Here is a 17,633-nt window from a genome sequence, read left to right on the forward strand (position 1 = left end):
ACACACGCAAAGCCATACCAAAATGCACACACACTCACTCACTACATTGTGTGGGAGTGAGTTTGACCCTGACAGCAATGGCAAAGCAGGAATGTAAAAGGCAGAGTTAAGAAACAGAGAGAAAGAGAGAGCGAGATGGGGGATGAGAGTTGTTCTCCCTGTATCAGTTGATCAATGTCATCTCCATCCTCCAGCCAGCACTAAAGTCCTATTTTTAGAGCCTCAAACTCCCCTTCACACACTCTTTCCCTTACATACACATGCAGTCCTCCCTTTCCCTTTACTGCTCCTTTTGTACAAATATACAGTTGTGCTCATAAATTTACATACCTCTTGCAGAATCCCCTTGTAGGATGGTTAACCTACTTGGTTAAAAATAGGAAAGAACATAAAACAGTGTTCAATGCTTTTCACCACCGCGGCAAAATAAATCATTGCCTGTTTAGCTCGTGTTGTGAATGGGAGTCCGCAGTCTGTATTCTTTGTGATACAGAACAGCATCTACCGCAAAATAATCTCAAGGAACACCTTTCTGTTGTGCCGCTCTCTCGGGCTGCAAGCGTAAACAAATTTAACGCAACGACTAGTTCGATTCACGGACAAATGACTCTTATGAGCCGCTCTTATTAATGAATCAATTAGTGAATGGTGGCCCTATTTTCGAAACTAATGACTTTTACGAGCCAGGATAACCTGACACGGTTTATTTAATAGTTTAAAAAGACGATTTACCTGATTAAATCAGTGTAATGAATCATTCTCTGAACTGAATCGATTACAGCGGTTCACCTACTGAACGACATTTGATTCACTCACTGAAAGGTTACCACAACATATATCTATATATTCAACATACAAGTATATAATATTTCAATATTTATTCATAGGATGACTCCCTACGCATCTGCAGAGGTGTGGGCTAAGCCTGTATTTTTTGCATATTTTTACATTATATCTGAATTCTGTAAAAAAAAAAAAAAAAGAACACAGCATGAAAAAGCTGCCTAACAGATTGTAATATCAAAGTCTAAATATATGTCTGTTATGTCAAATAAGTTCCTTAGGCAGTTCTTAAAAATGGATTTTTATATGACCTCTCTTATTAAAAACATACAAACAAACCGGTCAAATTCTACTACAATGGATATGTAAACATATGAACAGAAATACATATCTCATCCCAAATTTAAAATCTCTTTCCTAGTAAATCCCTGCTGCTCTGACTGCCTTTCCCTCTGTCTATTATTCACACACACACACACACACACACACACACACACACACACACACACACACACGCACGTACCCCTTTGGCGTAACAAAGGATCAAGTGTTCCACTGGACTGCCCAAACCATTACTGACAAAACCGAGCACAAAAAAATTGAAACAAAGGACAGAGAAAGAGGGGGATGGAACATGGAGTATAAAAAGGAAATAGGAAAAGAACTCTAAATATAAAACGCAGGAAGGAGTTTTATATGTGCATATATATACTGTACGTAGGGAGTGTGGAATGAAGGAGATAGCAGTGCAGAGAAAAGCTTATTCCCCTTCCTTCATGTGACCTTAAGCGACAAGACTTCCACTTTTTAGCTCTCTCATTCTCTCAGTCACACACAATGGGACGTGGGGAGGCCAGGCTTTGATGTTGGCACAATAATCTCAGTCCCCGGAGAACGTTAGATAGAGAAGGCGGAGCAAGGATAGCCCTGAAGGGAGTGTAGAAATACACAAGTTGGTGTGTGTGTGTGTGGACTGTAGACTGACTCAAATGATGGAGGCAGGCACGCACAGACCCAGATAATGACCCAGCTGCCAGTAATCACTTTTAAGGTCAAGGTATGCAAAGGCATTTCCTTTTTCCATTTAATAAAGCCCATTTAGCATGCATATATACAATTATCTCATTCCAAAACCTATTGAGCTGCCTACGTAGGCAGCATTTTTGAACACTTCCCTGTTTAAAATGTCGGCTAGTTAATTAAGGTACCTAATTTTATCCAAAGGCGGCAGCAGGTGATCCCATAATGCAGTGCGTCGAGCTTAGTGAAACATTATTTCAAATGGTTTTAGATTAGTATTTTATTCGATACTGAAAAACACAATGAAATTACAAAATTGTTGTGTGTAATGAAAAATGTAGTATTTTACATGTTTTTATAAATAGCCAATAGTGTTTTGTTTATATCGCAGCTTGGGCCAGAGCTGTTGAGCTCAGTGAAGCCGCATTTGACAGCGTGACACAATCTCATCCATATTGCTAAAAAAAATCATTCTTTGTAGAACTCAAATGGGTCCGATATGTTTTGTGGTCTGCACCAATTCACGCATATGATCCGCTCCATGCTATCGTCTCTCTGGACCTGAGCAAACTGTGTGTGTACTGCGGCGGTTCGCGTGACACAGCCTGGAACCAGACTTATTTCGCCCCAATGGAAAGCATGTTTACACTGTCTGAATTGTTCCCTATCCTCTATATAGGGCACTACCTGCCATTCACCATGCAGAAAATACGAAATCTGTCAACAATTTCAGCCACAGCCTTAGTGTGTATTTATAGTGTAGGGGGCGGGGCGCTTCGTATTCTAGAGAGCATTTGATTTATATTGGCGGAAGTGAGAGACTGTAGGTTTTGAATGCTTACATCTTCTAAATGCGCTTTTTGTCATTGTTTTGGAGCACATTTCATTGGGGACTTCAGGCTAAAATGTATTAAAGGATTAGTTCACTTCAAAAATTTTACAGAAAATTTACAGATAATTTACTCACCCCCTTGTCATCCAAGATGGTCATGTCTTGCTTTCTTCAGTCGTAAAGAAATTATGTACTTTGAGGAGAACATTTCAGGAATTTTCTCCACATAGTGGACTTCTTTGGTGCCCATGAGTTAGAACTTCTAAAATGCAGTTTAAATGCAGCTTCAAAGGGCTCTAAACGATCCCAGCCGAGGAAGAAGGGTCTTATCTAGCAAAACGATTTTGAAACTGTATGAGAAAATGAGATGGGAGTTTTTCGACATACCCTAACTGTATAGAACCGGAGTACAGAGTACGCATGTGCATCGCTGAGCTAGACAGGATGAGCATTTGAGGTTAAAAAGTGTATAAATATTAATTTATTTAAGAAAATGACTGATCGTTTCGCTAGATAAGACTCTTCTTCCTTGGCTGGGATCATTTAGAGCCATTTGAAGCTGCATTTAAACTATTTAGGAAGTTCAAACTCGTGGGCACCAGAAGTCCACTACATGGAGAAAATTCCTAAAATGTTTTCCTCAAAAAACATCATTTCTTTATGACTGAAAAAAGAAAGACATGAACATCTTGGATGAGAAGGAGGTGAGTAAAATATCTGTAAATATTTGTTCTGGAAGTGAACTAATACTTTAAGAAAGCTTTCAGCTCAGCAACATACTAACATCAACTTTGTTAAATCAATTGTGAGCCGAGTCATTTGTGATTTGCTTGTCTAAATCGGTCACTAGTGAGGTCCCATGATGCTTAGTTTCCTGCCGTAGAAGCCAACTGACAGTCTAGGGACTTGCTAGGTTTTGGAACAGTAATGTTGCAAAGAAAACCAACAAATCACCATTTCCAAAATTAGACTTTTATTGGTCATTTGGGCTGCAATGGGTCATAATATCAACAAGTAATTGCAAACAGAGCCCACAGAACTCTGGACAGCCACCGTTCATTAAAAAGCTGTTAATCATCTTATGGCTGTGAGCCTCATGAGTGGACTGGCCTCGTACTTCCATCCTGCTCTTTTAATTGGCCCTCTCTGACGGCATCCAGCGATACACACACGCGCACACACACCAACACGGTTCTCTAACAGGCAGAGTCGGTTAAGATGAGGGCTTCGGTCCACGTTTACAGTTTAGTTCAAACATGAAGATCCCGAAGGATCGTGCATTTAGGAGTATGGCCTCGACCTCTTTGATCCATGAGAGTGGCCCGGGGGAGAAGACAATGGAATCGCAGAACGTAGTAGCAGAGAAGAACAAAGGAAGCGGAAGGTCAGCGTGGGATCCTTGACGAAGGGCGTCAAGCGATGAAATCAGAGAACGGGCAAATGGGAGGTCGTTAACTGGGCCGAAAGGGCGAACGCAAAAAGGAATGTTACGTTGCGAAAGGGGAGGAATGAAAAGCAACGGGTATTTGGACCAAACTTATTTGCTTTAATCTCCTTCGAGGTGGGCATTTCTTTATTTGTGTGTAAATAAATTTCAGAAAGACTGTTTTATACGGAAAAGATAAAAACATGCAAAATTCCTTTTGTCTGTAGTCCAAATTACACATATACAAGTTCTTCACGCCCCGTTCTTCTTCATAGACTACATCAAAAGAGGAGAAACAAAACAAAAACTATGTACACACCATTTAATTTACAGTGGAGTAAAAAATGAAAGAATACCAGGCATGAAAGAATACCAGGATGACTAAGGCAGATGACATTTGAAAAAACAGAACTTTTTCATTTGCAAAATACTAAATCACTTCAAAAAAATGCAGAGAGAGAGAGAGAGAAAGAAAGAAAGAAATAAACAAAACAAACAGTTCTGCTACCAAATAATAATGCTCGTCTCCCATTTTGCAACCAGCTGCATAAGTTAACGTTTTGGTGGAAAAACAGTGAATATATATATAAAAAAAGAGGAAAACGCAACAAAAACAAAAAACTGAAATCTATTTTCTAGCATACTGTACAAAGCTGTTCTCTCTGTCTAGACGCTCTCACTCTTCCAAAGTCTTCGTTTTGATACGTGACGTGAACGAACAGCGTGATGGTGAGAAACGCGAACAGAAGCGTGTAGAAGCATCAACGTTATAAACAGGCTCACGACAAAAACAAACAAAAAAAAAACACTCCAGAACTCTGAGCCACCAAAGCCATTGAACAGAAAAACAACATCATCAGATCAAATGAACAAAGACCGAAAAAGAAAGGAAAATGTAAAAATGAAACAAAAAAAATGTACAAAAAGGCACGTAATATCCCAGTGCTTCTGTACTGTGAGATTCAAGTGTAACTTAGCATTCGTTTAACGTTTTGTAAGCGTTCCTTCATACATTTCGTACCGATGATCCTTCAAACTTAGGGCGAAAAAATCCTGGACTGAACCAAAACTAGGCAGATTTACTTCATTAGACCCCCTCTGTCTATAACAGAGGGTCTCGGAGAGACCTGGTTTTGTTGCCATGGTGATCTTGCCTCCGCTTTCTCGTCTCTTCGTTTTTCAGTCTTCATTCTCTGTCTCTCTAGGGTATATTGGTTTCTTCATTGTTTTGATTCTGCACACTGTCCACGTCCCGCGATAAAAAAAAAGTGCCACACTGTTTTTTTGATGTTTTTTCTTTTAATTTTCCTCCTCCTCCGGTTCTTCCTTCTCTTTCCGTGGTCCTGCGGTGATGGCGTAAGCTAGTCGTCGTTGCCCCCGTACATGTCGGCGAGTTTGCGGAAGCGAGGGCCCCAGTCGTTGAGGTAGTCATAGTCCTGGTCGCCTCCGCTGCTGGAGGAGTGAAGGGAGCTGAGCGATCCGGCCGTGGAGCCGCTGCCCTCGTAGTCGAACACCAGCAGGGAGTCGTACGGAGGGGCCGTGGGATCGGTGTCGGCCGCCTTGAGACCCTGGGGAACATGACGAGAACGGATGTGGTTTTAAAATAGACACTTAGTACAACCGTTTAAATCACTCATTTGGTATTGCTGTTTAAGCACAGAGGGGGATGGGATAGGATAGGATGGGATGGGAAAAAAGAAGTAGGAACAAAAGAGGAGGAGGGGAGATGGGAGGAGAGGGAAGCGGAGAAGGATTGGGGTCGCCGTGCAAACAGATGCTGGGCTCTGGAACAGGCTAAAGCGTTTATTTATAAGCGGCTGCGTTCTGGAAACGGCACAGCTAAGCACAGTCTGAGCTCGCACAATTAAACAATGAAACACTGAACGCTCTGTCAGGGCACTGGATGAGAAACAACTAAAGTGAGAAGAGGAAGGAAGGAAGGAGCAACAATAGAACCAAAACCCATTAAGTAAAAAGAGTGCGTGCATCCTATTTCACACTATTCTGTACCAGTTGGTATTATAAGTGCGCAGGTGAATCCGAAAATTTGAATACACAAAGATCATTTCCTAGTAAGTAAGAACATGTTGCCTCTATGGAAATCCGCAGTCTATTCAAAATTAAAAAAGTTATGTCTATGAATTAATATTAATTTATTAGAGTACAGCAATCTTTCAACTAATAAATGCTAACATTTTACAGACAGTCTATAATAGCAGTCAATGGGACCCACGGCTTTGAGAGTAAAAAAGAACATACACAGACGGAACCAAATTAAACCCTACGGCTTGTGACGATACACTGAGGTCTTAAGACACAAAACAATCAATCTGTGCAAGAAACTAAACAGTATTTATATATTTTTTTATCTCACTGATCCACCGCAAAGACCAACTGTCCTGAGCACGTTTATGGCATAGTAGACGCATGCACGAAAGCGATTTGTCACACATTTACGTCACTCATTGTGTACACAGTACAGAGACATTGTGTTTACGACGGCTACTCAAAATGGTAATTACTTGTGCTTATCCTGATTGTTGCAACCGATTAAAAACTCTCTTTCGGGAGTGTTGACTTTTCACCGATTCCCTACTTTTGAGCCTGATAGACTGAAGTTATGGTTGCTTACTCTATGTCTGTTGGACATTGCAGTGGATCAGAGGTAAAAAATTATATAAATACTGTTCATTATCTTGCACAGTCTGATTGTTTTGTGTGTTAAGACTTCAGTGTGTCATCACAAGCTGCAGGGTTAAATTTGGTTTTGTCTGTGTATGTGTTTTTGACTCTCAAAGCCGTGGGTCCCATTGACTGTCATTATACGACTGACAGACTGCAACGGTTTGAGCTAAAAATCTTCATTTGTGTTCTACTGAAAAAACACCTTGGATGCCCTGGGGGTAAGCAGATAAACATTTTTGGGTGAACTATTCCTTTAACTATTACTCTCATTTTATATTTTATTTTTGGGGGGAGTCACTTATTTGTATGTCTTGTCTGTAAAAATTATAATAAAACGGCAAGCAAAGTACACTCATACTGAATGATGCACTTCTTCAGCCAAAAAGTAGACGTGTGGAATGTTGAACACTCCTCCATGCACTTAATGGTCATAACGTTCACCTTTCTTATTTAGTATAAAAGGGGGAACTAAATGCACTAAAGCTAGCATTTGAAACACCATTTCCTTCAAATGGAAAACGAGTAGCAACGAAAAGCGAAATGCGACACAAACATTCTGAAAGGGATAGTTCATCCCAAAAGGTTGTTCCAAGTTCCAAAGTTGCTCCAAACCAGTAAGACCTTCGTTCATCTTCAGAACACAAATTAAGATATTTTGGATTAAATCCAAGAGCCTACATGGACAGCAACGCAACTGACATATTCAAGACCCAGAAAGGTAGTACTTTCGTAAACGTGCGTCTTCGTTATTTTTGCACACAGAAAGTATCTTATCTACCTTTCTGAGCCTTTGATGTGGTATCTGTGTCTCAGATTTTATCCAAAATATTTTAATTTGCGTTAGGTCTTACAAGTTTGGAACGACAAGAGGGTGAGTAATTAATGACAGAATTTTCATTTTTGGGTGAACGATTCCTTTAAGACACACATTTATGGGCATCATAAAGGAATTCAAATGTTGATTTACATGTTTGAATGTGAATCCAACATCCGAATGCACTTTTAATTTGAATGTTTCAAATGCCTCTGCTGCCCAAAAATGCTGTCTTGGTAGGCAGCTCACTTGGTTTTGAAAGCCTGCCATATTGTACAAATAAAAGTTCTATTCTTGGCATAACACTGTCCAGGCAGAGTGCTAACATAGACTAAACACTGTATAGACGCTCAGTTGACATTATTCTGAATCCTGAAGTCGCTTGTCCAAACAAATCTTTCCACAGCCATAAAACGGTTATAAACAAATCTGTCAATTTTTGTCGGAAAGCGAAAAAAACCTGCTAAAAATCCTATCTGCTGGGTTTCTTAAAACACAGTTCGGTCAAACTGATTGCCAAATGCAAAGAGAGGCTGATTACATTTAGCAGTAATGTTTAATTCATTACCTGATTTAAGCAGTTTCTCGCTAATCTCACGCTGCTTTGAGCGCAGACGCACTGCTTAGAGCCTGAGAGGTCTGCATGTGAGCGTGTGCGTGGGAGGGCACGCATCCACAGACTCTAGCATGAGATATTGAATCCCTGAGCCTGGCTAATGATCAACAAAACTAAAAGGACCTCGGTCCAATTAACCAATCAATCACCATTAAGTCTTATCACTGGTGCCATCGAGCCATTTTATATGGCGCGACATCAGAAGAGACATCAGCGACATCAGGCACACGCCGTACCTCGTGGATGAATTCTCCTATGTCTCCGGGATGGGGTGCGGCCGAGCGGATGGGATAGTTGGGCTCCGAGTGCATCGGTCGCTCGTCCAGCCGGCGGATCCCGACGGGCTTGATCATGTCTGGCTCCAGAGTATCGGGCTGCTGCAGCTGGCTCAGATCATAGTCCTGAAGAGAAACAGATAGCGGGAAGAGTCAATCACAAAATAGGGTTAGAGGTCTGCTCAAAGCTCAAATGCTTTCTGGAAACATCTGCATGGAGAACAAAGAACGTTTTGACCTTAGTAATGTAATTTAGGGATGTTCGTGTGGGTTTTCAGAAGTTAGTTAAATATGATAAAACCTTCCTTGTGGAAAATCTTAGAATGTCCTAATTTAAAATTCCTAAATTGTAAATATAAAAAATAAAATAGTTTTTGTATAAAAACAGTCAGACTCTATGGTTTTTCCTCCTTTACTTAGCTAGCCGATAGCCAAAAATATTCTTTGATTTGTAATTTGGCAATACAGACATACACACAGAATTAGTTGAAAAAGACGACAGAAAATGCCAGTAAAAATAAGCACAGTTGAAGGTTATAACAACAGAAATGGATATGCAAAAAGGTCAGAATAAACCTGCCTTTAACAAGACATGTTTAAAAGATGACACACGTTTGTAAGTGTTCATTATTTATGGAGTACTTCTTTGAAAATGCTAGAACATTCAACCTTGTGCAAGATGTAGAAGCAGGTGGAAAAAAACAGCGCACCCCAGGCTTGAGTACATTACTAATGGATTTTTTTTAGATTTAATGTTTTAATTAAAATCTAAAAATGCCAAATGGTTCCTGTGGGAGTTAGTTTTAGAGGCTAGAACATGTCATTAACTCATGAAAACAATAGAAGAGTCTCTAAAATGATCAAATACAAAACCTTTGAGTGTTTTTGGTGTGTGTGTGTGTGTCGCAGTTGTGCAAAAAACAAAGTTTGGCTCAAATGCAAATCTGTGCATCTCACATACTCAAACCACCAGGAAAAGCAGGAACCGTTTCATCAATGTTTCACCAATTTAAAATTAGTCAAGAATCAGCACTACTTGCAAAATGAGTGCTGAAAATTAATCATCAAGATTGCGAACTGCACCACGCGGCTCAAATTAAAATCGTGAACATTTAACGACTGGTTAAAAATGTTTTTATTAGACAAGCCAGATTTGTCTTGAGCTGAAATAACAATAGAGCAAAAGACAGGGAGTGCACATACCTGGTCTTCCTCTCCGCCGCCCTCCTCGTCGTATTTGAGTATGTTGTCTCGCACGTCGTCCTCTGGATCGATCAGCAGCTGCTTGGCCTGTCTCTCTTTATCCCGTCTCTTCATCCACATCACAAACATCAACACCAGCACTGCAGAGACAGACAGAAAGTGAGAGATAGATCAATATAAAACAAGCAAAATGACTTAAGATCAGACAGTTAAAGGTGCAGTGTGTAATTTTAAGCACAGCAAACCGAAATTGACATTTTGCTAAATTCAGCCTTCCCCCGCAGTTACAGTTGCTCGCTCAGACAAGCTATATTTTCATGTGATTTTCCGTAAAATAAGCTCATTAGGGAGTAAAAATTGGATGAATATTCTGTCATATTATTCATGCAAAATATTTCATCTGCTGTTTCTTAAGTTTAACAGGTAAATTATTCAACTAAAGTGATTTAAATCTGCAGAGACTGCGAATCAAAGTTAAAGCTATGTTTCCATCCAAATTGCAAAATTAATTTAAGAAAAACAGGTTTTACATCTCAGAACAAAACTGTCACTTTCACACAAGTTTGAGCAAAACAGAAATGGAAGTTGTGGCTATTGGGAAAACTACCGTAGCTGTTTTATTAAATGTAATGAATTACTTTAAAGGGCAGACACAAAGTCTAAAAAAAACATTATTCACTAGCAACAAAGCCTTATTTTTGAGGTGCCACGGTGTGTCAAACTGCTTTGGAAGCTGAAAGTAACCATTCGTTTTGACGACAGGCTTCAGCTCCAGGGTTTTTTAAAGCCGAGAGTCAAATTTATGCAATGATATTGGTCTGAAGTGAATTATTCAATCGCATGACTCGAGGCACATGATGTATTTCCATCATAGTTCATGTGTTTGTCTTCTTGATGAATAAAACATTAATCCACCTCAAGAGAGCTTATATGTTTTATTCGCACGTTTTAGAAATTGGATTTACTTCTCAGTCTCATCCAACATTTTTTTAAAAATTAAATATGAAATATTAAATACAAATCCATGGATGGAAGCCCAGCTACAGTCAACCGGAAAAAAGAGAAAAGCATCATTTGATTTTGATTCAACTGATATCATCGGTATAAGTGAACAGAACCATTCCTATCCTTTCTACAACAGCCTCGCTATGAAATCTTTTGTGACTATATCGCCACTGTGACCAAAAGCAGATCACATGTGCTTGGCAGAAATGTGACCAACTGATAAGAACTCCAATGCCTGGAAGAAACACCAATCTCTGTGTAGTGTGTGTGTCTTACCCAGCAGAATGATGATGCAGATAAGGATGGCGATAATGGCTCCGGTGCCCAGCCCGGCTGCCATAATGCGTTCCATGTCTACGCAGTCACCGTGATGATCGCACTGGCAAACTTTGATGCGCAGGTAGGTGGTGTTGGACATGGGCAGGTTACCCGAATCTGTGATGCTGATGGGCAGCTCATATATCCCGCTTTCCAGGTAACTAATCTTCAGACTCAACTGAGCGTGATCGCCTACAAACCAACCACAGAACTCATGAGATAAACTCTAGCAAGATAAATAAATCTAGAATTGATTGTTAACATGCCGTACCACTGATTCGAGTCAGTGTCCAGTTCCTGCGGATGTCTGAGGGTCGGTTGGGCAGTTCGAAAGCGTAGGGCCCAGCGTTGGGGTTGAGGTCTCCGTCTACGGCTGTGATATTGATGGCGTTGGGTTCGGGACGCTCGCACACTTCTGCTTCTTGAGGGAAGACTCGAGGTGCGTTATCGTTTATGTCCAGAAGGTAGATTTGAAGAGTACCTGTCCCACTTGCAGGGGGTATACCTGTCGATGAACAGAGAGGAAAAGGGAAAGTCAATACATAAGCTGTGTCTCAATTCAAAAGCTTCATCCTTTGAAAGCTCCATCAAATGTGGCCTCAAAATGTGTCCTTTGTTTCCCAGGCCATGAAGGATACAACAGATGGACAGTTCGCATTGAGTTCGAACATATATTTTCAAGATCTGAGGTAAACTGTAAATTATATTCAAACTCACATTAGACACATTTAAATATGAATAAAGCACATAATCAGTATCTGAGATTATCACTGTCATTACTTTGAATGTTGTTCCAGCTGCAACGTTGTGAAAATTGAGACTGTTTCTAAGTTGGAATTTTCGCATGTTGTCGTGTTCATCTTCGGAACACAAATTAAGATATTTTTGATGAAATCTGAGAGGTTTCGGACCCTGCATAGACAGCAATGCAACTGACATGCTCAAGGCCCAGAAAGGTAGTAAGGACATTGTTAAAATAGTCCATGTAACATCAGTGGTTAAAAAATAACAACTTGAACGTGAAGGTGCGTCAAAGACTGATACGGAAGAGAAGAAATAGTTGAATAAAGTTTGTATTTTTGTTTCCTTTGTGCACAAAAAGTGTTCTTGTAGCTTTATATCACTGTGGTTAAACCACTGATGTCACATGGGCTATTTTATCGATGTCCTTACTACCTTTCTGGGCCTTCAATGTGGTAGTTGCATTGCTGTCTCTGCAGGGTCAGAAAGCTCTTGGATTTCCTTAAAAACTTTCTTAATTTGTGTTCCTAAGATGAACAAAGGTCTTTCGGGTTTGAAACGACATGAGAGTGAGTAATTATTAACATAACATTTTTGGGTGAACAATCCCTTTAAAGTGTGCACCTAGAGTCTTAGAAACTGATTCCATACGGCTCTTGCGTTATTGTGTGCAATATGCATCGTGACCGTGAAGGTTTGGTGGGCGTGACATCTGAGCTCGAGTCTAATAGTTGAAAACTGACGATACAGACGAACTACAGCGGTTAACGACTTTAGGTTCCTCTCTTCTGGGTTGCTGGGCATGCTAACTCATTTATAAACCATAATGCACAGTCTATACGATCCAATCAACCTGCCCACGTCTGTGAAATATCTGCGAAGACAAGGCCTTTTACCCAGCACTGACTGGACCATCACTACTTAGGAAAGAGCTTAGTTTCTGTTTCAACAAGAGTAACAAGACCTTTCGACTTCACTGATCTTTAAACAAAGAACAAGAGACGGGCAGAGCTGTGCGGCAGGCTGACGGAGCGGTGGCTTTCTGTTCTCCTCCTAGCATTCACAACACATTTTTTAATCCGTTCCAGCCCTGAAAACAACTAACTCAAGTACGACTAAGTATCCTTAATTTATTGAATCAGGTGTGCGAATCAGCATTGAACGAGATGCGAAAAGGCTTCTTTGTGAGAAAAAGAGCTGATCAGCAGCACACTGCTACTTGCACAGAAAGTTTCAGAAGAACTGAGACAGGAATTCACTAAGAATGTTAAGTTAGCAAATGCGTAAGACTGTCGTTCATCTTTATAAAACAAATTAAGATATTTCTGATGAAATCCAAGAATTTTCTAACCCTGCATAGACAGAAACCCAACTGACACATTCAAAGAACGCCCACATGCATCCATTCCCATGAACGTACTGACACGGAAGAGGAGAAATTGTTGAATAAATTCATTATTTCTGTTTTCTTTGTGTAAAAAAAGTATTCTTGTAGCTTCATAACATTATGGTTGAACAACTGATGTCACATAGACTACTTTATCAATGTCCTTACTATTTTTCTGGGCCTTGAACGAATGGTACTTGCATTGCTGTCTATGTAGGGTCAGAAAGCTCTCGAATTTTATTAAAAATATCTTAATTTGTGTTCTAAAGATGAACAAAGGTCTTACGGGTTTGGAACGACATGAGGGTGAAAATTTTCATTTTTTGGTGAACTATTCTTTTTGGTAATTCACAATATTACTTTGCTAATTTTGTTTTGTATTGTATGCTCTGTTTACAAATATGTGACCATGGACCTCAAAACCAGTCATAAGGGTCAATTTTTTTAAAATTAAGATTTAAACAACCTCCAAAAACTAAACAAATAAGCGTTCCATTGATGTATGGTTTGTTAGGAGAAACAACTATTTGAAAATCTGAAAACTGAGGGTTCAAAAAAATCTAAATATTGAGAAAATCACCTTTAAAGTTGTCCAAATGAACTTCTTGTCAATGCATATTACTAATCAAAAATTAAGTTTTGATATATTAACTGCAGGAGATTTACAAAATGTCTTCAACGAACATGATCTTTACTTAATATCCTAATGATTTTTGGCATAAAAGAAACATTGATAATTTTGGCCCATACAATGTATTGTTGGCTATTGCTACAATTATACTTGTGCTACTTATGACTGGTTTTCCAACTATCACTGGAAAATGTACACAAACAACCCTTTCAATTAATACATTTGAAATGAAAAAAAAAAATAGTTTAATAAAAGCACCCCCTGCTTTCCAGCACAATGATAATTGAACTTGCAATTAGAGTTGAGTTTGCACAAATAGTGCTGATATAGCAAGCTTAATTTACACAGAAAGGTGTGCTTTTGCTAAAAAGACTGACAGTGATTTAATTTACATACAGTGCATCGCTATTTCAGTGCATTTAGCATCTGGTTAAACTGGATTACAGGTCGGTTTTGCCGCTAAAATACTGCACGCACAACTGTTACTGACTGTTTCTGGAGACAAGCTTTCAAATTTACAGCGTGTGTGTGTGAGAGGGGGTTTGTTTCACAGCTCTGATGCAGCGAGAATGTTAAACACCACAGCAGAATAGGGCCTAGCAGACTTCTGTAGACTCTTTCACACAGCGGGTAGTGTATGTGCATATGTGTGGTTAAAAAGAGAGTGAGAGGTTGCTTCAAAGAAATAAAAAAAAAAACAGAAAAAGTGAACTCATAGACATTCGGAATGAGTTTGCATATGTTGTTGGTGTGATCATTAACATGGATGTGTGGGCATGTGTATATCTCGGTTGCAGTTTGTTCGGGTTGCAATTCCTCCCTTGAGCTAAAATCAATGGAATCACTCAATCTCGGCTGCTTCTGCATCTATACGCATTCAAACACAGTTGCTCCTACCGTTATCATGGGCCATGAATGTGGCATTGTAGAGGTTGTTTTTGACATATGGAGACTCTCGGTCCAGGACAGCAATGGTGGAAATCCGTCCGTTGTTAGGGTCAATCTCTAGCCAGTTGGCGGGGTCAAACAATTTAGAGTAGCTTTAAAACAAAGAATACAAAAGTGGATAGTATTAGTTCATTTGTCAAAATAAAAGTTTAGGATCAGTAAGACTTGTAATGTTTTTTTTAAAGAAGTCTCTTATGCTCATCAATGCTCCATTTATTTGATCAAAAATACAGAAAAAAATATTGTAAAAGTAATATTGCAAAATGTTATCACACTATAAAATGATGTTTTTTATTTGAATATACTTTAAAATATAATTTATCCCTTTTAATTTATTTGTTTACTGTCACATGATCCTTCAGAAATCATTCTAATATGCTGATTTATTATTAGAATTATTAATGTTGGAAACAGCTGTGCTGCCAAATTTTTTTTTGAAACCTGATTCTTTTTTTCATAATTCTTTGATGAATAACAAGTTACAAAGAACAGCATTTATTTAAAATATAAATCTTTTCTAACAAAGTATTTTTTTTAAATTTAATTTTATATTAATTTAACACATCCTTGGTGAATAAAAGTAATAAGAAAGAAAAGAATAAAAATTGCTGACCCAAACTTTTGAACAGTAGTTTATATTGTTAGAAAACCTTTCTATTTTAAATAAATTCTGTTGCATTAATCAGAAATATGATCTGATATATGATATGATATTTTAACATTTTATTTCAAACTGTTATTTGACAGCACTGCCAAATGGCATTTTTACATTAAATTATTTTAACAATATTTGATTAATCAATGTTTTTAGAAATATGTGACCCTGGACCACAAAACCAGTCTTGATTAGCACGGGTATATTTGTAGCAATAGCCAAAAATACATTGTATGGGTCAAAATAATGCCAAAAACCATTAGGATGTTAAGTAAAGATCATGTTCTATGAAGATATTTTGTAAATGTCCTACTGTAAATATATAAAAACCTAATTTTTAATTAGTAATATGCATAGCTAAGAACTTCATTTGGACAACTTTAAAGATGATTTTCTGCAGGGTAGTTGCTAGACCTAAAGCTCTACTGGGGCACAGGCCCCCATTACTCGTTAATTCAGTTGTTACATGTAGTTTAGTGCCTTTATTTTGTTGTTATCAATGTAAATTATGACTCAAATTTGAGATTGTACTGGGGCACAGCATATTTGTACTGGGGCACGTGCCCCAGTAAAAAGGGTCTAGCAACGCCCCTGATTTTCTCAATATTTTGATTTTTTTGCACCCTCAGATTCCAGATTTTCAAATAGTGGTATCTCGGCCAAATATTGTCCTATTATTGTCCTATTATCTTATTTATTCAGCTTTCAGGTGATGCATAATCTCAATTTAAAAAAAAAAAATCCCAGACCCTTATGACTGGTTTTGTGGTCCAAGGTCACATATTGTTCATAAATAATGACTCCATAAAGATTTTAACTGGAAATCATTTGTTAAATAAAACAAATAATAAGGTCATGTGACAAAAATGTAGCACAGTAGTGTTTAAACATGTATAATTACATAATGCCTACTCTTTTTCATTTTATTTTTAAAAACCTAACCAGTATACAATTTATATGATAAAATATTCAGTAAGTAGAAGCTAGTATTCCTTTTTCCAAACATAGCCATTAACAATTAATTAAATAGGCCATATTCATGACCATCCATTTTACATGACTATTTTGCAACCTCTTTTTGTTTTGCTAATGCACCTTTAAGACTTGTATAAGTGAATAACCTCTAATATGATTGACTGAGCAATGATTTATGAGTGATATGTTTTTGCAGCTTAGTTTCCATAAATGCTCTGGCAGTGCTTTAGTCTTCATAGTGCATCAAACTTTGCTATTTCAAACTGCATAAATAAGAGCTTGTTTGTATTTCGTTACCTAATAGTCTGCTGCATGTATCTGTCTGGATCATGAGCTGTGAAAGTTGCTAGCATCGACCACTGTGGAAGGCCCTCCTCCAGTTTGACTTGTTTGGGGTTGGGGTCAAAATTCGGGCTTTCGTTCACGTCGATGACCCGTATAGACACGGTGGATGTAGACTGGCGTGTGCGATGGATCCCGCTCGCCAGCGGCACCTCATTTTCAGCGACAACAGTCAGCATGAATGATCGATTCATCTCAAAATCAATTGGCTGTACACAAGGACACATAAACACACAATCAAGTTAACACAGCGCCATAATCTGTCAGGAAAATGAATCAAAATGATACAATGAATGGATCGTGTTGCAATTAAATACACAGAGGAGAAATGTTTGAATAATAATTAATGAATGACTCATTCTCAATTAAGAGACATAAACCATTAACTCAGCTGAACAGCAGGTGGAAGCTGTTTCCATGGAGACTGTCTTTTGCTCCGTATTTGAACCCGTGCCTAAGGGACTCTAGCGGGATTCTAGCGAATGGCAGCGCAACCCAATTACAGCATTTATACAACAATTAGTTCCGCTCCATGAATCTGATTGGTTGAGCAGAGTCCTGGGACTTTTCACTGTTGGTATCCCTCCGCTTCTTTGTTTATGACATTCCAGAGCAGAGCAGAAGTAGAGGGATATTTGGAAGTACAGTGATTTTCTGCTGCTCAGATGACTCTCATGAGAAAACAGGAAGTGTAAAACTCGGAACGGAAACACTTGCATATTCTGTTCCAGACTGTTTGTCAGCATGACTGTTCAAGTTTTTTAAAGGGGTCCTATTAAGCTCTTTTACAAAGTGTTTATTTTGTTTTGGGGGTGCATTAGAACATGCTCTCTTGCTTGGTGGTTCGAAAAATGCATTATTTTTCACATAATTTACATTATTACAATAGCTTTTTCCCCAGGTCCGCCTTCCGGAAAACTAAATGTGTTGTGATTGGTTAACAGTCGATGATCGTCACCCTAGTCAATGCTTATGTT

General features: G+C 38.7%; 1 protein-coding gene across 1 annotated transcript in view; it reads right to left on the minus strand.

The window, feature by feature from the left end:
• Positions 1–3,591: 3,591 nt before the first annotated feature.
• cdh2 (cadherin 2, type 1, N-cadherin (neuronal)) overlaps positions 3,592–17,633 on the minus strand; it is a 54,776-nt gene continuing 40,734 nt past the window's right edge. Inside the window, exons 10-16 of the mRNA XM_073853181.1 lie at positions 16,612–16,865; positions 14,634–14,776; positions 11,249–11,482; positions 10,936–11,169; positions 9,655–9,794; positions 8,413–8,577; positions 3,592–5,629 (exon numbers count right to left, since the gene is read on the minus strand). Of these exons, the coding sequence (XP_073709282.1) occupies positions 5,423–5,629; positions 8,413–8,577; positions 9,655–9,794; positions 10,936–11,169; positions 11,249–11,482; positions 14,634–14,776; positions 16,612–16,865 (1,377 nt within the window). The 3' untranslated portion in view covers positions 3,592–5,422. The remainder of the gene's footprint in view (positions 5,630–8,412; positions 8,578–9,654; positions 9,795–10,935; positions 11,170–11,248; positions 11,483–14,633; positions 14,777–16,611; positions 16,866–17,633) is intronic.

Source organism: Garra rufa, chromosome 13 (assembly GCF_049309525.1).
Source record: "Garra rufa chromosome 13, GarRuf1.0, whole genome shotgun sequence".
Taxonomy (NCBI): domain Eukaryota; kingdom Metazoa; phylum Chordata; class Actinopteri; order Cypriniformes; family Cyprinidae; genus Garra; species Garra rufa.